Genomic DNA, 21,992 nt, shown 5'->3' with positions numbered 1-21,992 from the left:
ATTTTGACACTCATTTATCTACTGTCTTGCTAACAGATTTCTTCTGCATATGCTGTTAGGTCTGTCCACTTAGGCATTAGTACAAAATATATTTATTAAAATTTGTTACACTATTTATTTATTAGAATTGACATTCATTTCTGGCATCTCACTTGTACAACCACCATCTGCTTGGGCAAACAGGATTTTCCTCCCCTCCCCCTCCCCCGTCATCTGCTCAGGAGGTTTGGGGGACACTCTGGAGCAGCTGTGGGGGCCAAGGGATAAGAGAGGAAAGCGAAGTCCTGTCATCACCTCTGATAGCACAATGTTGGATCTTGACCTGCATTTACACCGGGGCTCTATTTATATCCTCACAACAATCTGCAAGATAGGATAGGCTGAGAGATAAGGAGTCGTCCAAGGGAACCCAGTGAGTTAGCATCTCTGGACTTAACATAACACTGTTAACCACTGAAACACACTGGTAGTGTAAAACCTCTGCTTTTCAGCTCTTTGGAACTTAGCTCCCATGCCCCCGCTCCCCACTACTAAACTAATTTTACTATAAGCACCAGGCAGGTAGGTGGATATAGAAACTGTGCACACAGCTGCATATTTGCAGCCCGCTGATCAACATATACAAATTACAATACTAATAGAACACTGACAGAAGAAGAGAACTAGAACAGGGTGTTTCACACGCCCTTCTCAAGCCAGCCGGCCAAGGAAGCAGGTGGAGGAGCTGCTGCCGCCAGAAGCTCCCATGTACTCCATGCCTCTTCTATATGTGTGATCTAGTTGAGATCCCTGCATTGCAGGGGGTTGGAAAAGATGACTCTCGCGGGTCCCTTCCATCTCTACAATTTCATGATTCTATTATTGAGTTCCTGTGGCTGCAGAGCTGTAGGATGCTCTCCATTCTGCAGAACTGCCTCCCGGTGTCTTGGGGTTTCCAAGGGGGCTGGCCCCACAATTTGTGATCTATCCTCTCCGGTGCATCCTGATTCCTCAGTTGACACACAACTTCTTCCTCCCCCTTCCTCTGCCTTCTCCCTCTCCCCTGCTTGCTGTTTCTTACTTACTAAATTCAGGAATCAAATAGCTAAAGAAGGGCATAATTTAATTACCAGAGACTTTTCTTTTGGATCAGATTGTGCCCCCAGGTGTTTTGGATTTCTAGATATTTCAAATATTTATTATTTCTGCCCGTTGGTTGTTAAAGATAAAGGGAGAGGTCAGTAAACTACAGATTAAAAAAATACCGTAAGGTAAAGGTAAAGGTACCCCTGCCCGTACGGGCCAGTCTTGACAGACTCTAGGGTTGTGCGCCCATCTCACTTAAGAGGCCGGGGGCCAGCGCTGTCCGCAGACACTTCCGGGTCACGTGGCCAGCGTGACATCGCTGCTCTGGCGAGCCAGAGCCGCACACGGAAACACTGTTTACCTTCCCGCTAGAAAGCGGTACCTATTTATTAGTACGGTATTTAAAAAATACCGTACTAAGAGGCAATGATATGTGACAACTACTGTAGAAGCTTACCGGTATATCTGCAAAGGCCAAGGCATCTGTGATGGCGTGGGCAATGCACTTGTGGGGCTCACAAGCATAGCACTATAGATATTGGAAGCCACCACAAGTGTGCAGAGCAGTATGGGTCCTATGATGGCTCCTTCCACTCCTAGGTAATAGGCTCCCCCAGCTACTGCAAGGCCCGTCAGGTATGGGTGGCCCCCTCTGCAATCACAACACGCCCAGTTAAGTTACAATCATATTCTAATTCTAACCCCTTCCCACCAAAAGTTTAGAGAATAAAATTTAGCATTCCTTTCCAAGCATACCTTTCAAAGGAACATTTATAAAGGGGTCATATGCCCAACGTATTAGCTGCATTACAAATATTAAAAGAAGAAGAAGAGTTTGGATTTGATATCCCACCTTTCACTCCCCTTCAGGAGTCTCAAAGCGGCTCACATTCTCCTTTCCCTTCCTCCCCCACAACAAACACTCTGTGAGGTGAGTGGGGCTGAGAGACTTCAGAGAAGTGTGACTGGCCCAAGGTCACCCAGCAGCTGCAGGTGGAGGAGCGGAGACACGAACCCGGTTCCCCAGATTACACGTCTACTGCTCTTAACCACTACACCACACTGGCTCCCATGTGGAAGGGTGCTTCCTCCAGGCACACTATATTTCAGTTAAGTTATAACTTTAACATCTATGCAAGATGGTGGAGGGTTTATGGGGAAACTAAGCAGGCAACTTTGGATAAAGGTCCAAGTGTGTGGAGCACATGAATGGTGTGAGAACAAAACTGCACAACGAACTGCCCACAAGTTATTCCTGTGCCACTTCTGGGGTCACCAGACTTCCACACACTGAAAGCACTGTGTGCACAGGGCCTTTGGGTAGGCCTTATGCAAGTGTTATGTCCAGCATGTGGGATATTTCATTCTTTCATTGCATGTGTAGGCCGTACATCCTTACAACCTCATCCAAACTGGTCCAGCTTCTTGATGTAATAGATAAGTAATAAAACTAATTTTATGGTTATTGTTATGTCTAATAGTTAAGTAAAAAAATTAGTTTTAGATGATGTTGTTGATGATGATAATGATTAAAATTTGTACACCACCCTTCATTCACAGAACTCAGGGCAGTTCACAACATAAAATGACAATATAAAAAACACAAGATACATACACAACACATTTTAAAAGGGCACTGGGTGTCAATCAGCCAAAGGCCTGGCTGAAGAGGAACGTTTTTGCCTGGCGCCTAAAGGTTTATAATGAAGACGCCAGGTGAGCCTCCCTGGGAGGAGCATTCCACAAGCAGGGAGCCACTGCAGAAAAGGCCCTGTTCTTGTGTTGCCACCCTCTGATCCTCTCATGGAGGAGGCATGTGAAGAAGGCCCTCAGAGGATGAACTCAGGGTCCGGGTAGGTTCATATGGGGAGAGGTGGTCCTTGAGGTATGGTGGTCCTCAGCAGTTTTATATGGGTTTTTATGTATTTGTAATGGTTCTAGGGGGTGCTCGTGCGTAAGTTGCCATTACTCTTGGCTAGGTTGCCTGGTTGAACCCTTTCTGTCTGGACAGCCTCAAGTTCTGTGGCTGCCTCAGTCGCTGGCAGAATCCGTCAGTGGGCGTTTCTTGACCTCTTCCAGCATAGAAGCTGTTTGACGCCCAGTCTCCTCCTACTTTGCCTGCGCGGAAGTCTTCTGCGCAAAGTGGGTGTGGGCAGCGGAGTACCCATCCCCTCTCCGCTGGTCTCCGGCGAGGAGTCCTGGAGCCACCTCTCCGATTCCCCCATCTGCCCCCCTTCTCCACTGGTGTTACGCTGATTTCCTCCCCCCCCCAGCGGATGGGCTACCTCTCTCCCTACTGGGACCCTCTCCGCCATCCCTCTGGAGCCTCCTCTCCGCCTCCAGCTCCGATGGCAGTTCCCTGACAGTATTGTTACAGAATGATTTTTTTACAAGATAGTAGAGAACCGATTTTGAAATATTTACCCGGATATATCGGAATAGATTGCTGTGTCTACAAAATATGTTGGCAGCAGATGGCAAACCAAGAGAAGCACAGCTTTGCATCCTTCTCCCTGTACAAGCCAGAGGTCTAGAACGGCAGGTATGGCTGCCCAGTATGTTCCCAGAAATGGAACAACTCCAAGAAGTGCAGCCAGTGCTAAGGATAGAGAAGTTAGATAGGACAATTAAAAAACACAATGATGTCAATGGAAATAGTTTCAAAAAAGATTGCATCTCTTCATAGCACACAGTTGCATTAATTCACAGGACTATTTAGATGCAGTGTAACTGATCAAATCAAGAGTGTATAATTTGTCTTGGATTCAAAGTTCCTGGTCGCACCTTAAGCCATGGACTTACAATGTCTTTATTCATTTTTAAAGTTATATCCTGCCATTCAGGCGGAAAAAGATGATTCATCATACTGAAGCGAAAGATGGCTAATCTTCCTGAAAAATGGACACCTCATTTAAGAACCAGTGTGCACATGATTTTCTTTGCTCTGAGCACCAATACATCTATTGCTAAAAACTGGTTATGATTTTGAGGCAACTACCAGAAGTGGATACAGTCCTTTTCACTATTACACACAAAAATAAACTCAACCTTGTTTTTTTTCCCCTCACCTGATGGTATGAAGACAATGTTAATTCCAAAGACAGTATGAGTCAGCCAGGTGTACAGTCCATAGAAGCCAGCCATTTTGAGGGATGCATCAAACACACCTCTAGAAGGATGAGATAATTCCATATAAAATCTATTAGTTGAGCAGCATCTATGTATTTAAAAATTGCTAAAACAAACCTTAAAGATCAAAGCTATTTGCTACACAAATGGCACATTAAATGAAGTTTCAGGGCTACTTCCTGCCACAGTTCAGGATAATTTGCTGTTTCCCATTCATTATCTATCCATTTTGTATTTGTGCTTTTATTATTATTTTCATAATATTATTTTCACAATATTTATTTTATTTTTAAACAAACTTTAAATAATAACAACAAAACCTACGTAAAAAATTAAATGTAGCAGCTCTTAATTGAGACCTTCCCTCCCCAGTGCTAAGAATACAGATCTGGCATCTTGGACCTCTCTGAATACCCAATTTTCTACGTAAATATTCTTACAGTCCTAGAAACTGTGAATGTAAGCACTTCATAACCAGATGTTTGACATTCTTCTGATATAGCGAGTAGTCTTTCTATGTAAGAAGAGGGCTTGCATAGTGACTAATATTAGACTGAGCCACAAATGGCATGGAGCCACTAGACTTCCTTCAGCAAACCACTCTTCCTTAGCACCCGACTGCCTGCAAAATGGCAGCCACACTGATCTAGCTGATGAGGTAGTTGTAAGGATGACAAACATAATGCATGTGAAAAATCTGAAACAAAAAGCATGATACAGACACAATATACGTATGATTAGGGACCAAAATATCACTTAGATTCTATAGTGTTCAGCAGTATATACCGTATTTTTTGCTCTATAAGACTCACTTTTTCCCTTCTAAAAAGTAAGGGGAAATGTGTGTGCGTCTTATGGAGTGAATGCAGGCTGCGCAGCTATCACAGAAGCCAGAACAGCAAGAGGGATTGCTGCTTTCAATGCCCTCTTGCTGTTCTGGCTTCTGAGATTCAGAATATTTTTTTCTTGTCTTCCTCCTCCAAAAACTAGGTGCGTCTTGTGGTCTGGTGCGTCTTATAGAGCGAAAAATACGGTAAATTGCTGCATTAAACAGTAAAGCAAGTATTAATATTAAATGTGCTAAACACTGTAGATTTTTAAAGGTACTACCAGAAAATTATGACTGAAGATTTGACTTGTGTAAGTGTGCCCAACATCTATGGTTGAGGGGGAAAGTGATCTAGGCTTCCTAGTTTGCAGCTCTATTGCAAAAGGAATACTGGATAAAACATCTGTGATGGAATCCTCCAGAAAAAAACTTCCTGACCCCCCCATATTCCTTTGCTAAAGTTACATTTTAGTACCTACACCTTTCTCCACAAGCACTCCTGTCCAGAATGAAATGTGTCTGCCTCAAATATGCAACTTCTAGACATCACATCAGCATTCACAAAATTTTCAAATGCAATTAAAACATAACACCCCTAAGCCTAGATAGCATTGCTCTGCATTTCTGCAAAAGACGCAGCCGTGGTGAGCTAAAAAAACATATCTGGAGCTACTCAATAAATGTGCTATTTGTGCAAATAGAAATGCAAACATTTAAAAATGGTTAATTACTGTAGCTGGGTAGGAATTTGGAAGGTATTGCTGAACTGTAACAAAGAAAACCCTGACAAAGCCAAAGTACTTAAAATAAAATATTAAGTATGTCCAGCCCATTTAAATGGAAAGTTCGCTAAACGCTATGATTAAAATGTTCCAGTGTGTAAAGTACTTAAAACACAATATTTCTCCGTATTATTATGATGCATAGTTTTAAAAAGAGACCATCATCTTTAATCTGGCCTGAGAATTTGATGGAAGACAACAGATACCCTTTGGAATTAATGTTACATCTGAAATTACAGAAAATATTTCATGATACGAAGCAATTTGAAAACTTTCCTTTGGGCCTTTTATGCAAGAAAAAGAAAAAGTAGGATACCAGTTAACAGGAGTTGCAAAAACTTCCATGGGCTAAAAGTTTTACAGTTTCAGCAAAATGTTGAAGGAGCATTGTTTGGACAGTATGGATGTTTATAAAGAAAGTTTTATTACTACAGGCTATGTACTCGAAGCCACGGAGATGTTGAGCTCAGAAAAGGAACTTTGCTGATGCATGAATTTTCACGTGTCTCAGAGAAATAAAGCAAAGCATTTATCACTCCACAGCATAGTGTAACAGTAACAACTGCTTGGATGTAATTTACTAAAGGTAGAATTACATTCACATTCCCTCATTTAGGTACAGCAAAACTTCAACAGCAACCATCTCAATTATGGCCTATTTCTCAATGAGGTGGTAAAACTGGGTCTGGTAAAACTGCAGACTGCTAGTGGAAGCTCACAGGACTGGATGCTCCTGCATGAACATTCTTTGCACACAGAAAACCAGCATTTCAGGGAGATGGCTAGACTAGAACTCATTTCTCTTACAAGCTAATTTCTATGTGCATTGACAGGGTGCCTTGAAGAGCATTCCAATCATGTGAGCCTCCAACTGCAGTCTGAAGTCGTGCAGCCCAGAAACAGGTTTATCAATGAGTTTGCATTCAGCATCTTTAGTGCTGCTGTTTAAAAAGCTACACTTGATAATATTGTTTCCGGAAAGGTTTCACAAAAAATTTAGGTTTAAAATCAGCGAATGTCTAAAAGCGAAGAAATTATTGATGCTAGGAAAAATCATATACTCCAATGATTTCAGAAAGCTAGCCCGGGGGGGGGGGGGGATGATGCAAAAATAGTCCCAAAGCATATATTCTGAACCACCACTCCATCAATACTCGGTTTAACAAGTGTGTGCAAGACAGAGTATAACCTGGGACAATGCAAGAATGCTGTAAGTCCTATTCTTTATTGTACAATTCTCTTGGCACTGAAAGACCATCAAATAGCGCGCAGATTACCAACGTCATTTAACCCATCCAATTAAATGATGTTGAGATTGCAGCCAAGCATTCACGCTGGTTTTCCTTAGCATATTACATGTTTTAAACTTTAATATGCTTGAAGACGAATTGTTTTCTCTGGAGATTGTATCACCATATCATTTCCATCATCATGCTCATTCACTGACTGCAGTGGCCTGATGCAATTATGACAAGTAATCATAATTGATTTCAGTAACCAAGATTAGGTTAAGTTTGCATCAAATTACCTTTAGCATTATGGGCAATTTTGTCTTAGGAAAAACGAGAGTGGTTTAGCAAAGAGACTTTTGGAAACTTTTTCTTTCTTTTTTTAAATAAAGAGACCACTCTGCCCACTGAGCATAATTGTTTGTGATTCTTACGGTGGATGAAGAAAATGAAGCAAGCAATAAAACTTTCTCGGAAAGAAAGCACACATGTAAACCTGATCGCTGGCTAACATGTTTGGAGCAGAAATACTGATATGGGTATAGGCTCTTCCAGAACTAATTCATCCCCGTAAAAAAACATACCCCGCAGCAACTTTAAGCCACAGCCATACGCGTGTGCATGCACTCATGTGAAAATATCGCACACACTAAATTGCACTGAGGCCGTGACAACGTGCAACTTAGTAATGTGCAATATCCCCACCAGAGCAAGCAGAATGGGAGCTTCGGGGGAGAAGGGTCTGGTGCATTCAGGAAGAAAAGAGCATGCCACTTAGTGGGAGGACAATGGTTCAGGCAAAAGGTGTGCATGCAACTCAGAGATACATGAGTTCAACGATCTCTGCTTCGGTTGCGCAGAGCATAAGACAGGTTAGGTACTGCCCTGTTAGTTTTAAGAATAACTCTATCAAGGCGGCTCCATTTTTACTGAATGGTAAGGTAGTAATGAAAATGAGTGACTGTCATCTGAACCATCCACAACTAATGGTTTTAATTTTAAAGTCTTAAGCTATAATCAATAACCAGCCTACTGCCGAGGCAATTCATTCTAAACTCTCAAAATACTACACTATCCGTTTATTGCAGTACACTTTTATAAAAGTGAGAGAAATACTATTAAATGGCAAATACATCTGGATACAAATTTGGCTGCTTTCGAGTCCCCTAACTCAAGGCACTGCCTTCATTTCCTTGACTGGTAAGGATTCCTTGAACGTGCTCTTATTTACACAACAGACGCATCCAACCTGTCTTCTGGCGTCAAGTATGAAATATTCTCATATCCCAATAGTTCACAGAGTGAATGAACTTTTCTGTGACAGGGGAAGGCAACCTTTTCATTTCCTGAAGGCCATGCGAAGTCTCTGGTGTAGACATGCCCACCATATAGTCATGCAGACCTCCCACTCCATATCAACATGCATAGAAAGTATTTCCTCTATGAGACCCAGATAGTCATTTTACTGAAACCGTGGGAATTTGGAGCCTGCTCTCCACCATGTGACCCAGAAATGTACCATTAAAAAAATTAAGTTGTCCAAAGATAAGCACACACATGCAAATTCACAGCGACTTCAGATCTTTTTCTAACACACGTGGAAGCTTCCAATTCGCTTGGGCTTCAAATGCAACAAATAATGTACATGGGGTAGGAATGACCCTATAGCGTTCCTTAGGGAAGTGGCTAAAAGTGCAACATGCATGGGGGACTCAAAATTCATCTTCTAGAATCGTGTCCAAGAAATACATATTAAATTATTTGCAATTCCTGTACTTAATTTTTACACTGCAGCCTGTGTTTTTATAATAAACCTATTAATTCCCCAAAGCCAGCAAAAGTTGGCTCCTGGAAAAATGTAAATTGCAACAAACCATTGTTTCTGCAAAAGCCGATGTGAAAGCATTAAGTTGCCTTTTACAGAAGCAATTTCTTACATTAAGTCAGTACTGTCTAATCTGCAAGTGTTTTTCCCCAGCATAGCAATGTGAGATTCATAACTTGGGAGCTGCCTGCAAACAAACTCCTTTCAGATGAGCTGAAAGTCATAATGGAAATACTTTGTAATGAATATGGTCTAGAGACTGATAGCCATTAAACTATTCATTACACATAAAATAATAAGCAAACAGGATTAAAAAAATTAACTGTAGCTATAACCATTCCCTATGACTAATTGTCATCACCAGTACAAAAAAAACCTGATCACTTGTTTCTGCAAAATTGTTTAGCCTTAACATATATACTCCTTTAGTCTCCCTTCCTCCTTTCAAATTGTTCACAACTTCTTCCTCTCTACACCAGAAAACGGCATGCCCAACAAGATATATGAATTGAGATATATTCCAGACATGTAGGCTACATCTTTCAAAGCAGAAACTCTACATACCTAGATAGTGCTTTAAAAAGTAAAAATACGATAAAAAATTAAAGATATAGAATAAAACTTCAAGGGGAAATGATTAGGTATTACTTTGGTCAGAAAGTCCCTGAACCCCAAGTTTCTGCTTGCAGGTAATCAGCAGGGTGGCCTGGGACTTTATTTGGCATGCTCTGGTGACGAAAAGGAACGGAGGCAGCCAATCCACTGGAGAGGAGCCCAAACGGGGAAAAATGGGAAGCAAAAGGCAGCCCATTTTAAAAGAGGGAGCCAATTAAGCAAGCCTAAAAGGGGAAATAGCAAAAGGGGGGGGGGGAGATAAAGAGAATAAAACTTAGTTTAAAAGAAGTGCAGGAGCAATAGTGAAGAGACTGCTTCATTGAAAGGTAAAGGTAAAGGCCCCCTGACAGTTAAGTCCAGTCACAAACGACTCTGGGCTTGCAGCGCTCATCTCGCTTTAATGGCCGAGGGAGCCGACGTTTGTCCGCAGACAGTTTTTCCGGGTCATGTGGCCAGCATGACTAAGCTGCTTCTGGTGAAACCAGAGCAGCGCATGGAAACGCCGTTTACCTTCCCGCCACTTTTTGGTGTGCTTTCGAACCGCTAGGTTGGCAGGAGCTGGGACCGAGAAACGGGAGCTCACCCCGTCGTGGGGATTCAAACCGCCAACCTTCCGATCAGCAAGCCCTAGGCTCAGTGGTTTAGACCACAGTGCCACCCGCGTCCCACGCTTCATTGAAAGGCAGAAGCGAAAACTAATCAGGGAGACACCCACATCCCGATAAGTTGTTTCTCCTGCCTTCCTTAGCATGGGAGGAGCCTGAGCCCAACCCAGTGACCTGGCGGCGCAGAAGGAAAATGAATTAACAGAACAAAGACGACATACCCCAAAACTATACTTATCACACAACTTGTAAGAAAGTAACAGGGCACCTTATGGCCTCTTCCACAGACTGGCCAACTATATTGGAGGACGGGCCAGGCTGTGACAAGGGAGTCAAGTTGATCACCCATTTCACCGGCTTGTAGTATTCATCACTGGAACTTAAAAGGTAGAACAATGTGGTCAGGAAAATCACCTGCAAACAGACAAGAAATAAAGCAGCTGAGTGTTAACTGGAAACATACAGCGGAACCTCAGGTTACATACCGTCCTCCTTACGAATGCTTCGGGTAACAAGCTCCACTAACCTGGAAGTAGATGCCCCTAGTTGTGAACTTTGCCCCGGGGTGTGAGCAGAAGTCGCGCACCAGCAGGAGGCCCCATTAGTGAAAGGGCGCCTCATGTTAAGAACGGTTTCAGCTTAAGAATGGACATCCGGAACGAATTAAGTTCATAACCGGATGTACCACTGTAGTATGATGGGGGTGGGGAAGAGTGCAATTCTGCTTTGCACCTCTTAATATAACTGAGAAGGGAATTAAACACTGTTTAACGTACTAGATGAAACCCACCTTGGGCAACAAAACGTTTTGGAATAGCCTTGCTTGGTGATGGCGTCATTTGCAAACATTCCATCTCACCCAATCTTTGCCTTAACTAGGTTATTTTTAGCAATAGAATATTGCAGGAAATGGGTACAATATTACACTCTGACCCATCCACATTCACTGATCAATCTAATAACCTCCACCTGAAAGAAATGATCGTTTTTATGTTAGCTGCAGCATTATTCAGAATTAGAGTCCTGATATGTGGTATTAAAATTAAGTTTTATTGACTGCAGTGTTGGAATACATGCACATCATATGAAGATACGAAGAGGGAAAGGTGGCCCTGAAGACTGCAGCTATTTGGTGGCTGTTCATTACCCAAATGTCTGGTGACACTCACAAAGCTCAGATCAACCAAGCCACTTAACTTTTGTTTGGGACTATAGGTAACTTAACGCTCCCCCGCCATGCCCAAGCTTGATGGCAAAGCTTCCCTGAGCTGCACTAATCTGTTACACTTTATTTTGCATCAGTGGACACGCTGTATACATCTGTTTTATATTTTACAGTACAGTGGTACCCCGCAAGACAAATGCCTCGGAAGACGAAAAACTCGCAAGATGAAAGAGTTTTTCGTTTTCTGAGGTGCTTCGCAAGACGGATTTTCCTAAGGGCTTGCTTCGCTAGACAAAACGGCCCTGCCTCTCGTGTCATGGCGACGCGCACTGCACGCACGCACGCTCGCTTCCCCGCTCCTCCGGCTCCCTCCCACCTTCCTGCTGACGGTTGGTGCCTCAGAGAGCCATTGCTGCCAGCGCCTCTCTCTCCCTGGTGGCGGTTCCACTGAGTCGCGCTCCTGAGCCCCGCCACCCTCCAGCAGCCGCGCCGCACAGTGGCCACAACGCGCGGGTGAGTCCGAGGTACCAGCTGCGGCAGCTGCCCTGCTTCTCCCCGCCCCTCCCCGCCGTTGTCAGTGTTTAAATGCAGTGGTGCTTCGCAAGACAAAAAAACTCGTACAACGAAAAAACTCGCGGAACGAATTAATTTCGTCTTGCGAGGCACCACTGTACTGTTCTTTATGAATAATTCTGTGTCTGCTAGATTTTTTTACTAATTGCCTACCAGATTTGCACCTTTCTATTTTTGCAAGCTCCAAATTTATTTATTTTTAAAAGCACTTTTGCTGCAGTTACCAAAGGATTTTAATATATTTAGATACATACATAAAAAATATGGTTTCATTTTCTCCATTTCCAATTCAAATTATAATAAGGAAATGCTTCTGGTGATTAAAAAAAATCCTTAAGAATCCAACATTGCCATTTTGATTTTTCTAAATGCAGAAAAGAACCTTAAAAGTTAGCTTCAAGTTCTTTTCAATAGCACTGAAGTTTGTATTTTGATTAGCCAACCCAAAGGGCAGATATTCTTTCCATTCTTTACCCACTCAGCTTTTGCAACTAAGGGACCCAACACTGTTAGCAAACCTTTCTTTTCTAGCATTTTTTTTAAAACAGAAAGCTGTGGTTGTTTTCCCATCACCCAGCAAAACCTACAATAGCCTCTTAGCACAGGTCACTGCTTATATGTTTAAGGGGAGGAAATCACACATTCCCAAGCCAGAGCCCTTGACATAAGCCAGCTCAATATCCAATATCTAGGTGATCACAAGCCCTGGGGCTATGTTCCAGCCATTAAATTTCCCACAAGCATCGCAGCTGTCATAACACAAAACTTAAATGGAAAGAAATTACCTCTAACATGACTGGTTGTGCCACACAGCTGTGTATGCGAAATTTATAATCAAAGGAAACGCTGAAAAAATTAGCCACACATGGTAACATAAAGCTCTCTCCACTCTTGCCAAATAAAACTCTGCATTTAAAGCAACACATTTTGGAACATATTTTTTAAAGAATAGCCTGATTAGCTTCTCAGATACCTTTCAATTGAATAACTTTCTAATGAAATGCCTGAAGTAACTGATATTATACTTCGAAGTCTTGTTTATTCTGTTATATTTTACTCCAATAAGACCCATTTATCCTAAATAGAACCCAGTAAGGTAGACATGTATGTAAAAAATTTTTGCGAGTACCTCTTAGAAATATTACATAATCAATACATTTTGGGGAATTTTTAAAACCGTATTAATTTTTAAAAATCACTTTTTAAAATTTAAAATTTTGTAACTTAACTTTAAAATTTAAAGTAAAACCATCATGTGACAGATCATATTAAAGTCCATCAAGTTCTGAAGAGATTGGTATTTTTAATTTTGAAATATCCTAAATCTGGGCTGAGCTTTGTAGGTTTATGTGTAGTCCGGCAAGGCCAAAAATGTTATTTTTTAAAACTTTCAAACCCTCATAACCCAAAAATGGGATGAGATAAATTTTAGATTTAAAGTTAGTTTTGATCATTCAGCAAGTGTACAAAATATTAAGAAAATCAGATCAATTGATATGGAATTACCCTCTTAGGAATATAGGAAGAATAGAGTTTGCTTTTCTCCTCACCAAAATATTACTGAATACAGGATACCTGTCATTTTTCAGAGACTGGTGCAAATAAAATGTTGATAGTCTACTCATTTGCCAGACAGTGGTTCAGATACTGAGGTGCTCTCCACTCTGTGCAGCAGTTAACAGAATAATTTTAATTGCAGATGATGTGACCAAAGAACCGAACTAGGAAGGTACCAGAAACGACTATCTAATGTCTAAAGAATAGCCCTTCCTTCATACCAGGGGTGGCCTGACCAGTTTTGCCACCTGAGGCAAAATGGGAATTGCTACCTCCTATCTACCCCGCCCCATTCCCCTCAAACTTCTGCCGCTGCCATAACCCTGACTCTCTTCCAAACTCGGCAGGAGTCAGAGCACTCCTCCATGCATTGCCGCTCAGTTTCCCCATGAAGCCAATTGGCAACATGGCATACAGGAACGCTCCTAGCTCTCACCAAATTTGGCAAGAGCCAGGGCACTCCTCAAAGCCTTGCTGCTCGATTTCTCTGTCCAGGTTTAGGAAAGATGCGCAGCAACACCGCAGGCTGGAACACCTCCCTCTCACTGCCAGTGGCGGAGGTGGTGCCACTGTATGCCCTACCTATTGGGCTGGCTGGCTCTGCTTCTTGCAGACTAACACACTATTTTATATATATATATAATAATTTTTATTAATTTACAACAAAAACAAATCATACAATAATTTCACATCCAGTTTTTCACAAAATCTTTCTTTTCTGGACTTCCTTCAGCTTTTCCGTAAATCTTTCGCAGTCATTATTAATTTACGCATTTCTTAGGTTTGTATTGTCATTATTTAAACCTTTCTTTTTCTATTCCCTTTTAACAATACTTCTCGCGTTTCACAGTGCTTTTTTAAATCCCTCTAACGTTATTTGACCATCACTTATACTCTCCAGATATTCCACAAATTTTCCCCAGTCTTCTGTGAACTTTTGGTCTCTTAAGTATCTAATCTTCCCAGTCATTTTATCCAACTCAGCATAGTCTAGCAGCTTCCTTCTCCATTCTTCCATTGTCGGTATTGCCTGTTGTTTCCATTTCTGAGCCAGTAACACCCTTGCAGCTGTCACTGCATGTTGAAAGAACTTACTATCCTTTCTCTTTATCTCTTTTCCTAAAATGCCTAACAGAAAGGCCTCTGGCTTCTTTATAAATGTGTATTTTAATATCTTTTTTAATTCATTGTATATCATTTCCCAGAAGCCTTTCACTTTCTTACATTCCCACCACATGTGATAAAATGAACCTTCTTTCTCCTTACATTTCCAACACTTATTGAATGTCTTATACATTTTTGCTAATTTTACCGGTGTTATGTACCATCTATAAAACATTTTCACAGACTAACACTCTTGACACTCTTAACCGGCTACTCTACAGGGCAGAAGCTATCTGGCAAAAATGTAGAATTCACAGGCAAGAAAATTCTCTTTTTTCTCTACTTGGCACCATCAGAGCATAATAAAACAGTGCAATACTCATTTAAGGGGTGTGTATGCATTGCCTTAAGTGTCTCAGCAGGGAGAAAAGCATAAAGCCTGTAGAATTTAGTGAGATTGTTAATGGAAAACCAAGTTGTGATTCTGCAACCTCTTCAGGAGATGGTCTACACTGAACAGCCCAAGATATAGCTGCTCCTCTCAATGAGTAGGCTCAAGAATAAGTGAACTCAAGAAAGTAAGTGCCTTAAGAAATGTAAACACTTTTCCCCAAAAAACAACAACCAAAACCCCTGCACTTACCAGTGAAAGCACAAAATTGAGAAGAGCAGTGCCACTGTAAAAGAGAACAGTTACTAAAGTTGTAACTGTGGTGAAAAGGAGGCTCACGTTGTGGCTCATCACTATCCAGAGGGATTCCAGGATCTGGAAAAGAGAAGAATCAGATCCTGAAGTCAATAGCTTAGCAGAACTGTTTTGAAAAACACTGTGCTTTCAATACGTAACGTCTCAGGGTCTTACGGAGATTTTTGTTAGCATCAGTGCCAGCAGCAGTGGATCTTGTGACTGGAAAGCCCCGTTATTTTCTTTGTTATAAATACAAATTGACTCAAACTATGTTGAAACACTACCATGAAAAATGTAAAACCACCTAGCTAATAGGTGAAACATAACGTAAAACATAAACAAGCAGGGGGTGGTTTTTTTGCTCAACTGAATATTTTTTCCCGTGAATTAACACAATATATTTAGATATTTGAACCCATTTTGGAAAATGGGAACAGATATCTTCCACATACTTTGGTCTTTCAAATCCCTTTACATAATCAAAAATATAACTGGATGTCAGACTCTCCTGTCTCTAAAAAGAGCACTTCTTGGATACGTAAAGAAAATAGATCTAGAAACAACCTATCTGACATCAGTGAGGCAACTGAGAGCATTTTACTATTAAAGGCACGTACCGAAAGAAATGTCTCAATGTTCTCATGAATAAAGGAGGCAACATCTTGCCAATCAAGCATGTCACCTGGCCAGCTGTTTTGACGGTTTAAATGTGGCTTGTGTCCTTTGTGTCTTCCTGAATGAGTTACATTCTGTAAAATAAGCGAGAAACATTTAACTGGTGCTCACAAAATTTCTGGGAATTATTTAAGGAATGCATGAAGTTACAAGGGATATACACACACTATTAAAACTGTAACTCTCTGAGCCTGCTCAAATTCTCCCCATCCACCCGACAATTTTACCCAGAAGCAAATAGGCCTGGGCGATATATCGATACATAATTAATGGTTTGGGAGGCAGAGTGCGATGATGTCTTCACCTGGCGGTAAATCACAGGTGGGGCTTGCCTGCGCCTGACTCCCTCCACCACCAGCGCTGGGGTGAAACTGCCTCAACGATGTTTGGCCGGTTGATTGTTATGTTGAAATGCTGACATCGCCCAATCCTAAAAGCAAACCTTGAGCTCAGGCATTTCCTACCCGGTTCCCTTCATGCAAGTACAAGAACCAGGAGATACTGAATTTATTTAACTGTGGGGTTTGTCTTTTCAGTTTGCCAATATCACTAATATTAATTTGCCCTGAGTCAATAGACTGGGATACTTACTTTCACAAACCACGAATGATATAGTCTGTCCCAGAGCTCCAGAACTTGTTTTTCAATCACAGCAGTGTTGTTCACTTTGTCTCCTAATATTTTGTGGAGCTACAACATACAAGAGGGAGTTTTATGTCAAAATAACTGAAAGGCAACATGTCAAAGTGAATACAGTATCAGGAAATCTAATTTTGTTTACATTTTTTTGCTAATTTGCTAGCTAAAGAGAGTAATCCATCTTGAGTGGATTCCCTTCAGTTATTCTGCTGCAAGCAATACTGCAAAAGTCGCAGAAAGCCAGTAGCCACTAGCTGTTCAGCTAAGCTGTTTTCTCCCCCCTTTTGTCAAGTAATCTTTTGTTCCTTTAATCCATAAACACTATTAATATATTTTTTGTTTGTTTCATAAAAAATGTTTTTGAAGCTAGTGTATGGCAGTCTAGCAGATTCAGGGAAGCATCGTACATGTTGCTTCCTTATAAAAGCAGTGGACAGTGAGTGGTCCTAGCTGCTTTGAAAAGGGCATTTCTGATGTTTTATCGTATTTTTGCCCAGAGTGGCATGATCTTCCCAATTTCCCTGGACTTCTCAGCAGCTTTCAATACCATCAGTCACGGAATCTTTCTGGAACAGCTGCCTGGGCCAGGGATTGGGGAGACTGTGCCCCAGTGGTTCTACTGTCTCAATGCCTATTTCTAAAAAGCGGTACCCGGGCATTATTGTTTTGGCTCATGGTATACCACAGAGCTTTAGTCTGCTCCCTGTTCTATTCAACACGTATGTGAAACCACAGAGTGGGGCCAAGTGTTCAAATCTTCAATGATTTTATAAATTAAGCACATTACAAACATCTGAAATAAGTGTTTCAAAGCTTGTAAATCCTTCAGGGTACTATATGTGAGCAGTAGTTTACTGATTTCTTAGCTGAAGACATTGAAAAAAGGCATCTCTCCTAATTGTCTTCTAACTTGGTAATCCCTATAATCAAGTAATAAGACTATTCCCTTCTTTTTCCTTGGAATGATCCCATTTTCAAGTTCTTTAAACTGAGCCGAGATTTAAACTTTCTGCTGTTAATTTAATTTCTTTACTGAACTGTATTTTCTTGATTTGATGGATTTTGGGCATAACAACTAGCTCTTCTATAGCATATACGGTAGTTGCAGAAAGACTGGTTTCATCCTTACCTTATGTGTTATCCATTCTCGGCCATACTGATAGACATTATTGGCAGCTGAATTCAAAGCCTTTTGAAAAACCTGAGCTTCAGGAAGCCAGCTGGTTTTAAAAAGTAAATTTAAAAAAATATTACTATTACAGATCAATTTGTTTGTGTCATTATAATAATCGGCCGAGATACAAAATACTGATTAGCCATGCCCGGTGGGATTTTTATCCCCCTCCCCGAAACAGCAGATCCCCGTGCCATTTAATTGTTTGCTTTTAGAAGTATACTCAGGATTTCAAAAGATATTTAAAACTTGGTGCACTGGGCTGTTGTTGAAGGAATATAAACCTGAAGTTCCCTGGGGCATGTTAAACTAGTCCTGTGATCCTTTGGATGCAGTCAAATGCACCCTTACATATATACACAGGCTTCTTTTTTAAAAAACTATAATCTTATTAACAATTTCCATTTTCTAACAATATGGCAGGCTTATCTAGATCAAAGGCAAACAGCATGCTTCTATAGGAATCACTCTCATCATATAGTGGAATATAGTTTTGGGGTTGATTCCTATAAAGAAAATATTCATGTCTCTTGACACTGAACACAGGCATTCTGCAAAGTAGTACAGCCTGGTAATTATCAGCTCTGGTAATATCAGTAGCATTAAGAATTCCTCCCTTCCTACTATTTATAAATGTAATTGTTCCCAATGAAAAAGGATTTAAACCATGGGTAGGCAAACTAAGGCCTGGGGGCCGGATCCCGCCCAATCACCTTCTAAATCCAGCCTATGGACGGTCCGGGAATCAGCGTGTTTTTACATGAGTAAAATGTGTGCTTTTATTTAAAATGCATCTCTGGGTTATTTGTGGGGCATAGGAATTCGTTCACCCCCCCAAAAAAAATTTATAGTCTGGCCCCCCACAAGGTCTGAGGGACAGTGGACTGGCCCCCTGCTGAAAAAATCTGCTGACCCCTGATTTAAACGATAACAAGGGGTATTAATCCAAAGTTAAATGTTCTGAAGAACATAAATCTGCAGTTATATCAAATGACCAAATCTCCTCCTCCTCAGCAAAGGATTCTAGAAAGTAATTTGTTTTGAGAAATCCCGCCTCTACTTGTGCCAACCATATTTGTGGACTTAAGATTAAGAGAACATTTGTACACTACTGGGTAATGTATTGACAGAATTGTTCTTCCAAATTCTATCACATTATTTCAGTATTCTTACTTGGCCCATTCTGGATGATTGGCTACAGTTTCATTGATCAAGCTGCTTGTGACTTCAATCATATGCACGCTTTCTTGGTGCACCTAAGTTAGGAGGGAAAATATAAATGAAATTAATGAACATTCCATCATGTTCTAAATTAATGAAAAGGCAATGAAACCTAGGCTTCAAAAGCAACATTAAAACATTTTTGGTGCAATACAGATAATGCTATATAGTCATAATATAACAAGCTACGTAAACCTCAAGGCAATAAACTACACCAGATATTTTGCTATTGACAGATAACCTAAAGTAAGGTTGGCCTCAGGGGTTAAGTGACAATATTATTTTCCCAAACCAATTGCACACCAGAATCAACCAAGAACCCACATAGAGCCAAAATGACTCTTCATAAGGACCCAACACTGTGAATTTTTCACTAATTTATATATAGCAATATCTTATTACTATCATTTTTGTAGTACAGTATACTTTTCCCAATAGTCATGCAAATACATGCCTAAATGTTTGTTGTTTTCATTACAGTTACTTTCCCTGTCATATATCCGTTGAAAATTTAAATTAAAGTATTTATTAAAAAATAGTCATGCACATATCAAAGTTAAACGTAACAAAGTTAAAAGAACCAGGCAACTATGTACTGTATTTAATTGGACTCAGTACCTTTGCTGTAAGGAGCAGAGCTAGCAGAAGGGTGCCTATCACTAGCACAAATATAATGAAAATGCTAATGATTTTATCTAGCATTTTTTCCAGCCACACGATCATCTGCGCAGAACAAAAAGGAAAAGGTAAAACAGAAAAGTCATTGAACATTTAGAAATCAAAATTGCATGTAAACATATTCAAACCCTACTAGCAGCCTTTCCACTCAGTGAAATTTGGTTGGATCCAGACTTAGACCATGCTTAGAACAGGCCCACAGAAATCCATGAGACATGCAACACAATCCTAGCCATGTCTGCTCAGAAGACCTATTGAATTCAGTAGGGCTTATTCTCATGGATGTGGACACAGGATTGCAGCCTTAGTCATAACTAACAGGTCCTTAGTCCTTAGTCATAACTAACAGGTTCTACTAATTTCAATGGGAATAGTTTAAACTTGACTACGCATGGAACTAACATGTTGACTGCAAGAAAGCGTACTAATACAGAACTAGAATTGAGAAATATTAAGAGAGATTTTATTACTCAGCACCGCAACACAGAACAATAACCTTGAAAATAGTTTAACGTTATTTACCAGACACAAGAGCAACTTCTATTAATTTCTCAGCTTCGCGGACTTAATAATCAGAGGGTCATTATCTATGCATGGAAAGTACAGCCTGTAATAAGCTGCTAACTTGGTGCCTTTGTAACTCCAAATGATTTTCAAAAACATTAACCATCAAACTCCTTTCCATCAACGGAAGCCAGGGTGCTTCCACATATACACACATTTAGTGTATGCCACGTCATTTATTTAATTGCCGAGAGCCTATGTTTGAGCAAACTTACAAGGTTTTAAATGTAGATTCTGTTAGCCCATTTGCTAACACCAGATGTAACTTATACCACCCGTCGTTGAAGGCACTGTCCTCAGAGTATGATCGGAAAACAGTAAAATCAACACAATATTTGTCTCACAAGTCTGTAGTGACTTGGAGAGAGGTGCAGGTAACATAAGCAGCACTGCTGGTTTGCACATGCAGCTATGGGGGCCAACAATACTAGCAGTAAAATGGGAGTTTCAAATTCAGTAGTAAGAGCCACAAATGCTGTTTGTGAAACCAGAAGCAAAACAGAAATGAGGAGATGGGAGCCATGGTCTGTGAATGAGCCAGAAGAGTATGTGCAAGAGGCAGTGTGATCAGCACGGATATCAGTACCAATAATAGCAGAACTGTGTTTGTTATTGGTTTTGGCACCGATACCAACATTAACCAGGAGAGAAAATGGCTCCTTCAGAAAGAATATGGGTCTGGGATATTGGGGGGGGGGGCGGGGGAAGCAAGGAACAGACAAGGCAATGGATACCAGAAAGCCAGTGAATGTTGGCATGGATGGCAATGCAGAAAGCAACTGTAATGGTTCTAGGGATTGCTTGTGCGTAAGTTGCCTTTACTCCTGGCTAGGTTGCATGGTTGAACCCTTTCTGACCGGACAGCTTCTATTCCGTGGCTGCCTCAGTCGCTGGCAGAATCCGTCAGTGGGCGTTTCTTAAACCGCTTCCAACATAAAAGCTGCTTGACGCCCAATCTCCTCCCCCGTTGCCTGCGCGAAAGCTTTTTGCGCAAGGTGGGTGTGGGCAAAGGAGCACTAGTCCCCTCTCCGCTGGTCTCCTGCGAAGAGTCCCGGAGCCACCTCTCCGCTTCCTCTATCTCCTCCCCTTCTCCACTGGTGTTACGCTGATTTTCTTCCCCAGCGTATGGGCTATCTCTCCTCCTACTGGGGCCCTCTCCACCATCATCCGGGAGCCCTCTCACCTCCTCCTGCTCCGATGGCAGTTCCCTGACAGCAACCAATGATATTGAACATTTGCAACATTTGATGTGTTGGAGATATGGGAGAAAATGAAGCATTCCCTGCTAGGTAGAATTTCAGCCATTAAAATGAATTTATTGCCCAGGATGCTCTTTTTATTTCAAACAATCCCAATTGTAAACAATTCAGGCTGCTTTAAAGAATGGAAAAAAGATATTTCCAAATTTATTTGGCAGGGGGGAAAGCCAAGAATTAAACATAAAATTATGATAGATATAAAAGATGGAGGAGGCTTTGCTCTGCCAGACCTGCAAATGTATTATTTTGGTTAATAATACATCTTATTTTGTGTTGGTTAAAAGAATGGATTACACTGGATAATGCAGACATCCTGGATCTAGAGGGTCACAACTTAAAATTTGGCTGGCTTGCATGCCTTTGGTATTGGGAGGTGAAAATTTACACCTTTATGGCTATCTCCCATAGAGGGAATTACAATTAAGAGAGTTAATATGGATAGACAATAGGCGGCTGACGGGGATTGCTGTATTTCACTGGGAAGGAACCCAAACTGAAATCAATGGAAAACCTAAGGAGCCAAGTTATGGACTGGTTGCAATATCATCAGTTATACTACATGTTTAGATTAGACAGAAAAAATGTTTTTTTGGACCAAAGCTCACAATTCAGAAAA

General features: G+C 41.1%; 2 protein-coding genes across 3 annotated transcripts in view; both read right to left on the bottom strand.

Annotated features, from left to right (window-relative positions):
- GALNT1 (polypeptide N-acetylgalactosaminyltransferase 1) overlaps positions 1 to 21,992 on the bottom strand; it is a 538,911-nt gene that overhangs the window by 217,393 nt on the left and 299,526 nt on the right. The window lies entirely within an intron of this gene.
- TMEM245 (transmembrane protein 245) overlaps positions 1 to 21,992 on the bottom strand; it is a 52,739-nt gene that overhangs the window by 5,567 nt on the left and 25,180 nt on the right. For both annotated transcript variants that reach the window (XM_083407631.1, XM_083407632.1), the window contains 10 exons: positions 19,494 to 19,598; positions 18,828 to 18,910; positions 17,610 to 17,700; positions 16,433 to 16,531; positions 15,784 to 15,915; positions 15,122 to 15,244; positions 10,348 to 10,493; positions 4,134 to 4,234; positions 3,490 to 3,664; positions 1,523 to 1,717 (listed from right to left, as the gene is read on the bottom strand). In XM_083407631.1, the coding sequence (XP_083263757.1) occupies positions 1,523 to 1,717; positions 3,490 to 3,664; positions 4,134 to 4,234; positions 10,348 to 10,493; positions 15,122 to 15,244; positions 15,784 to 15,915; positions 16,433 to 16,531; positions 17,610 to 17,700; positions 18,828 to 18,910; positions 19,494 to 19,598 (1,250 nt within the window). The remainder of the gene's footprint in view (positions 1 to 1,522; positions 1,718 to 3,489; positions 3,665 to 4,133; positions 4,235 to 10,347; positions 10,494 to 15,121; positions 15,245 to 15,783; positions 15,916 to 16,432; positions 16,532 to 17,609; positions 17,701 to 18,827; positions 18,911 to 19,493; positions 19,599 to 21,992) is intronic.

This window comes from Podarcis tiliguerta, assembly GCF_965153285.1.
Source record: "Podarcis tiliguerta genome assembly, chromosome: 13".
Lineage (NCBI taxonomy): Eukaryota > Metazoa > Chordata > Lepidosauria > Squamata > Lacertidae > Podarcis > Podarcis tiliguerta.
The sequence above is the reverse complement of the archived record's forward strand: the minus strand, read 5'-3'. Positions and strand labels throughout refer to the sequence as shown.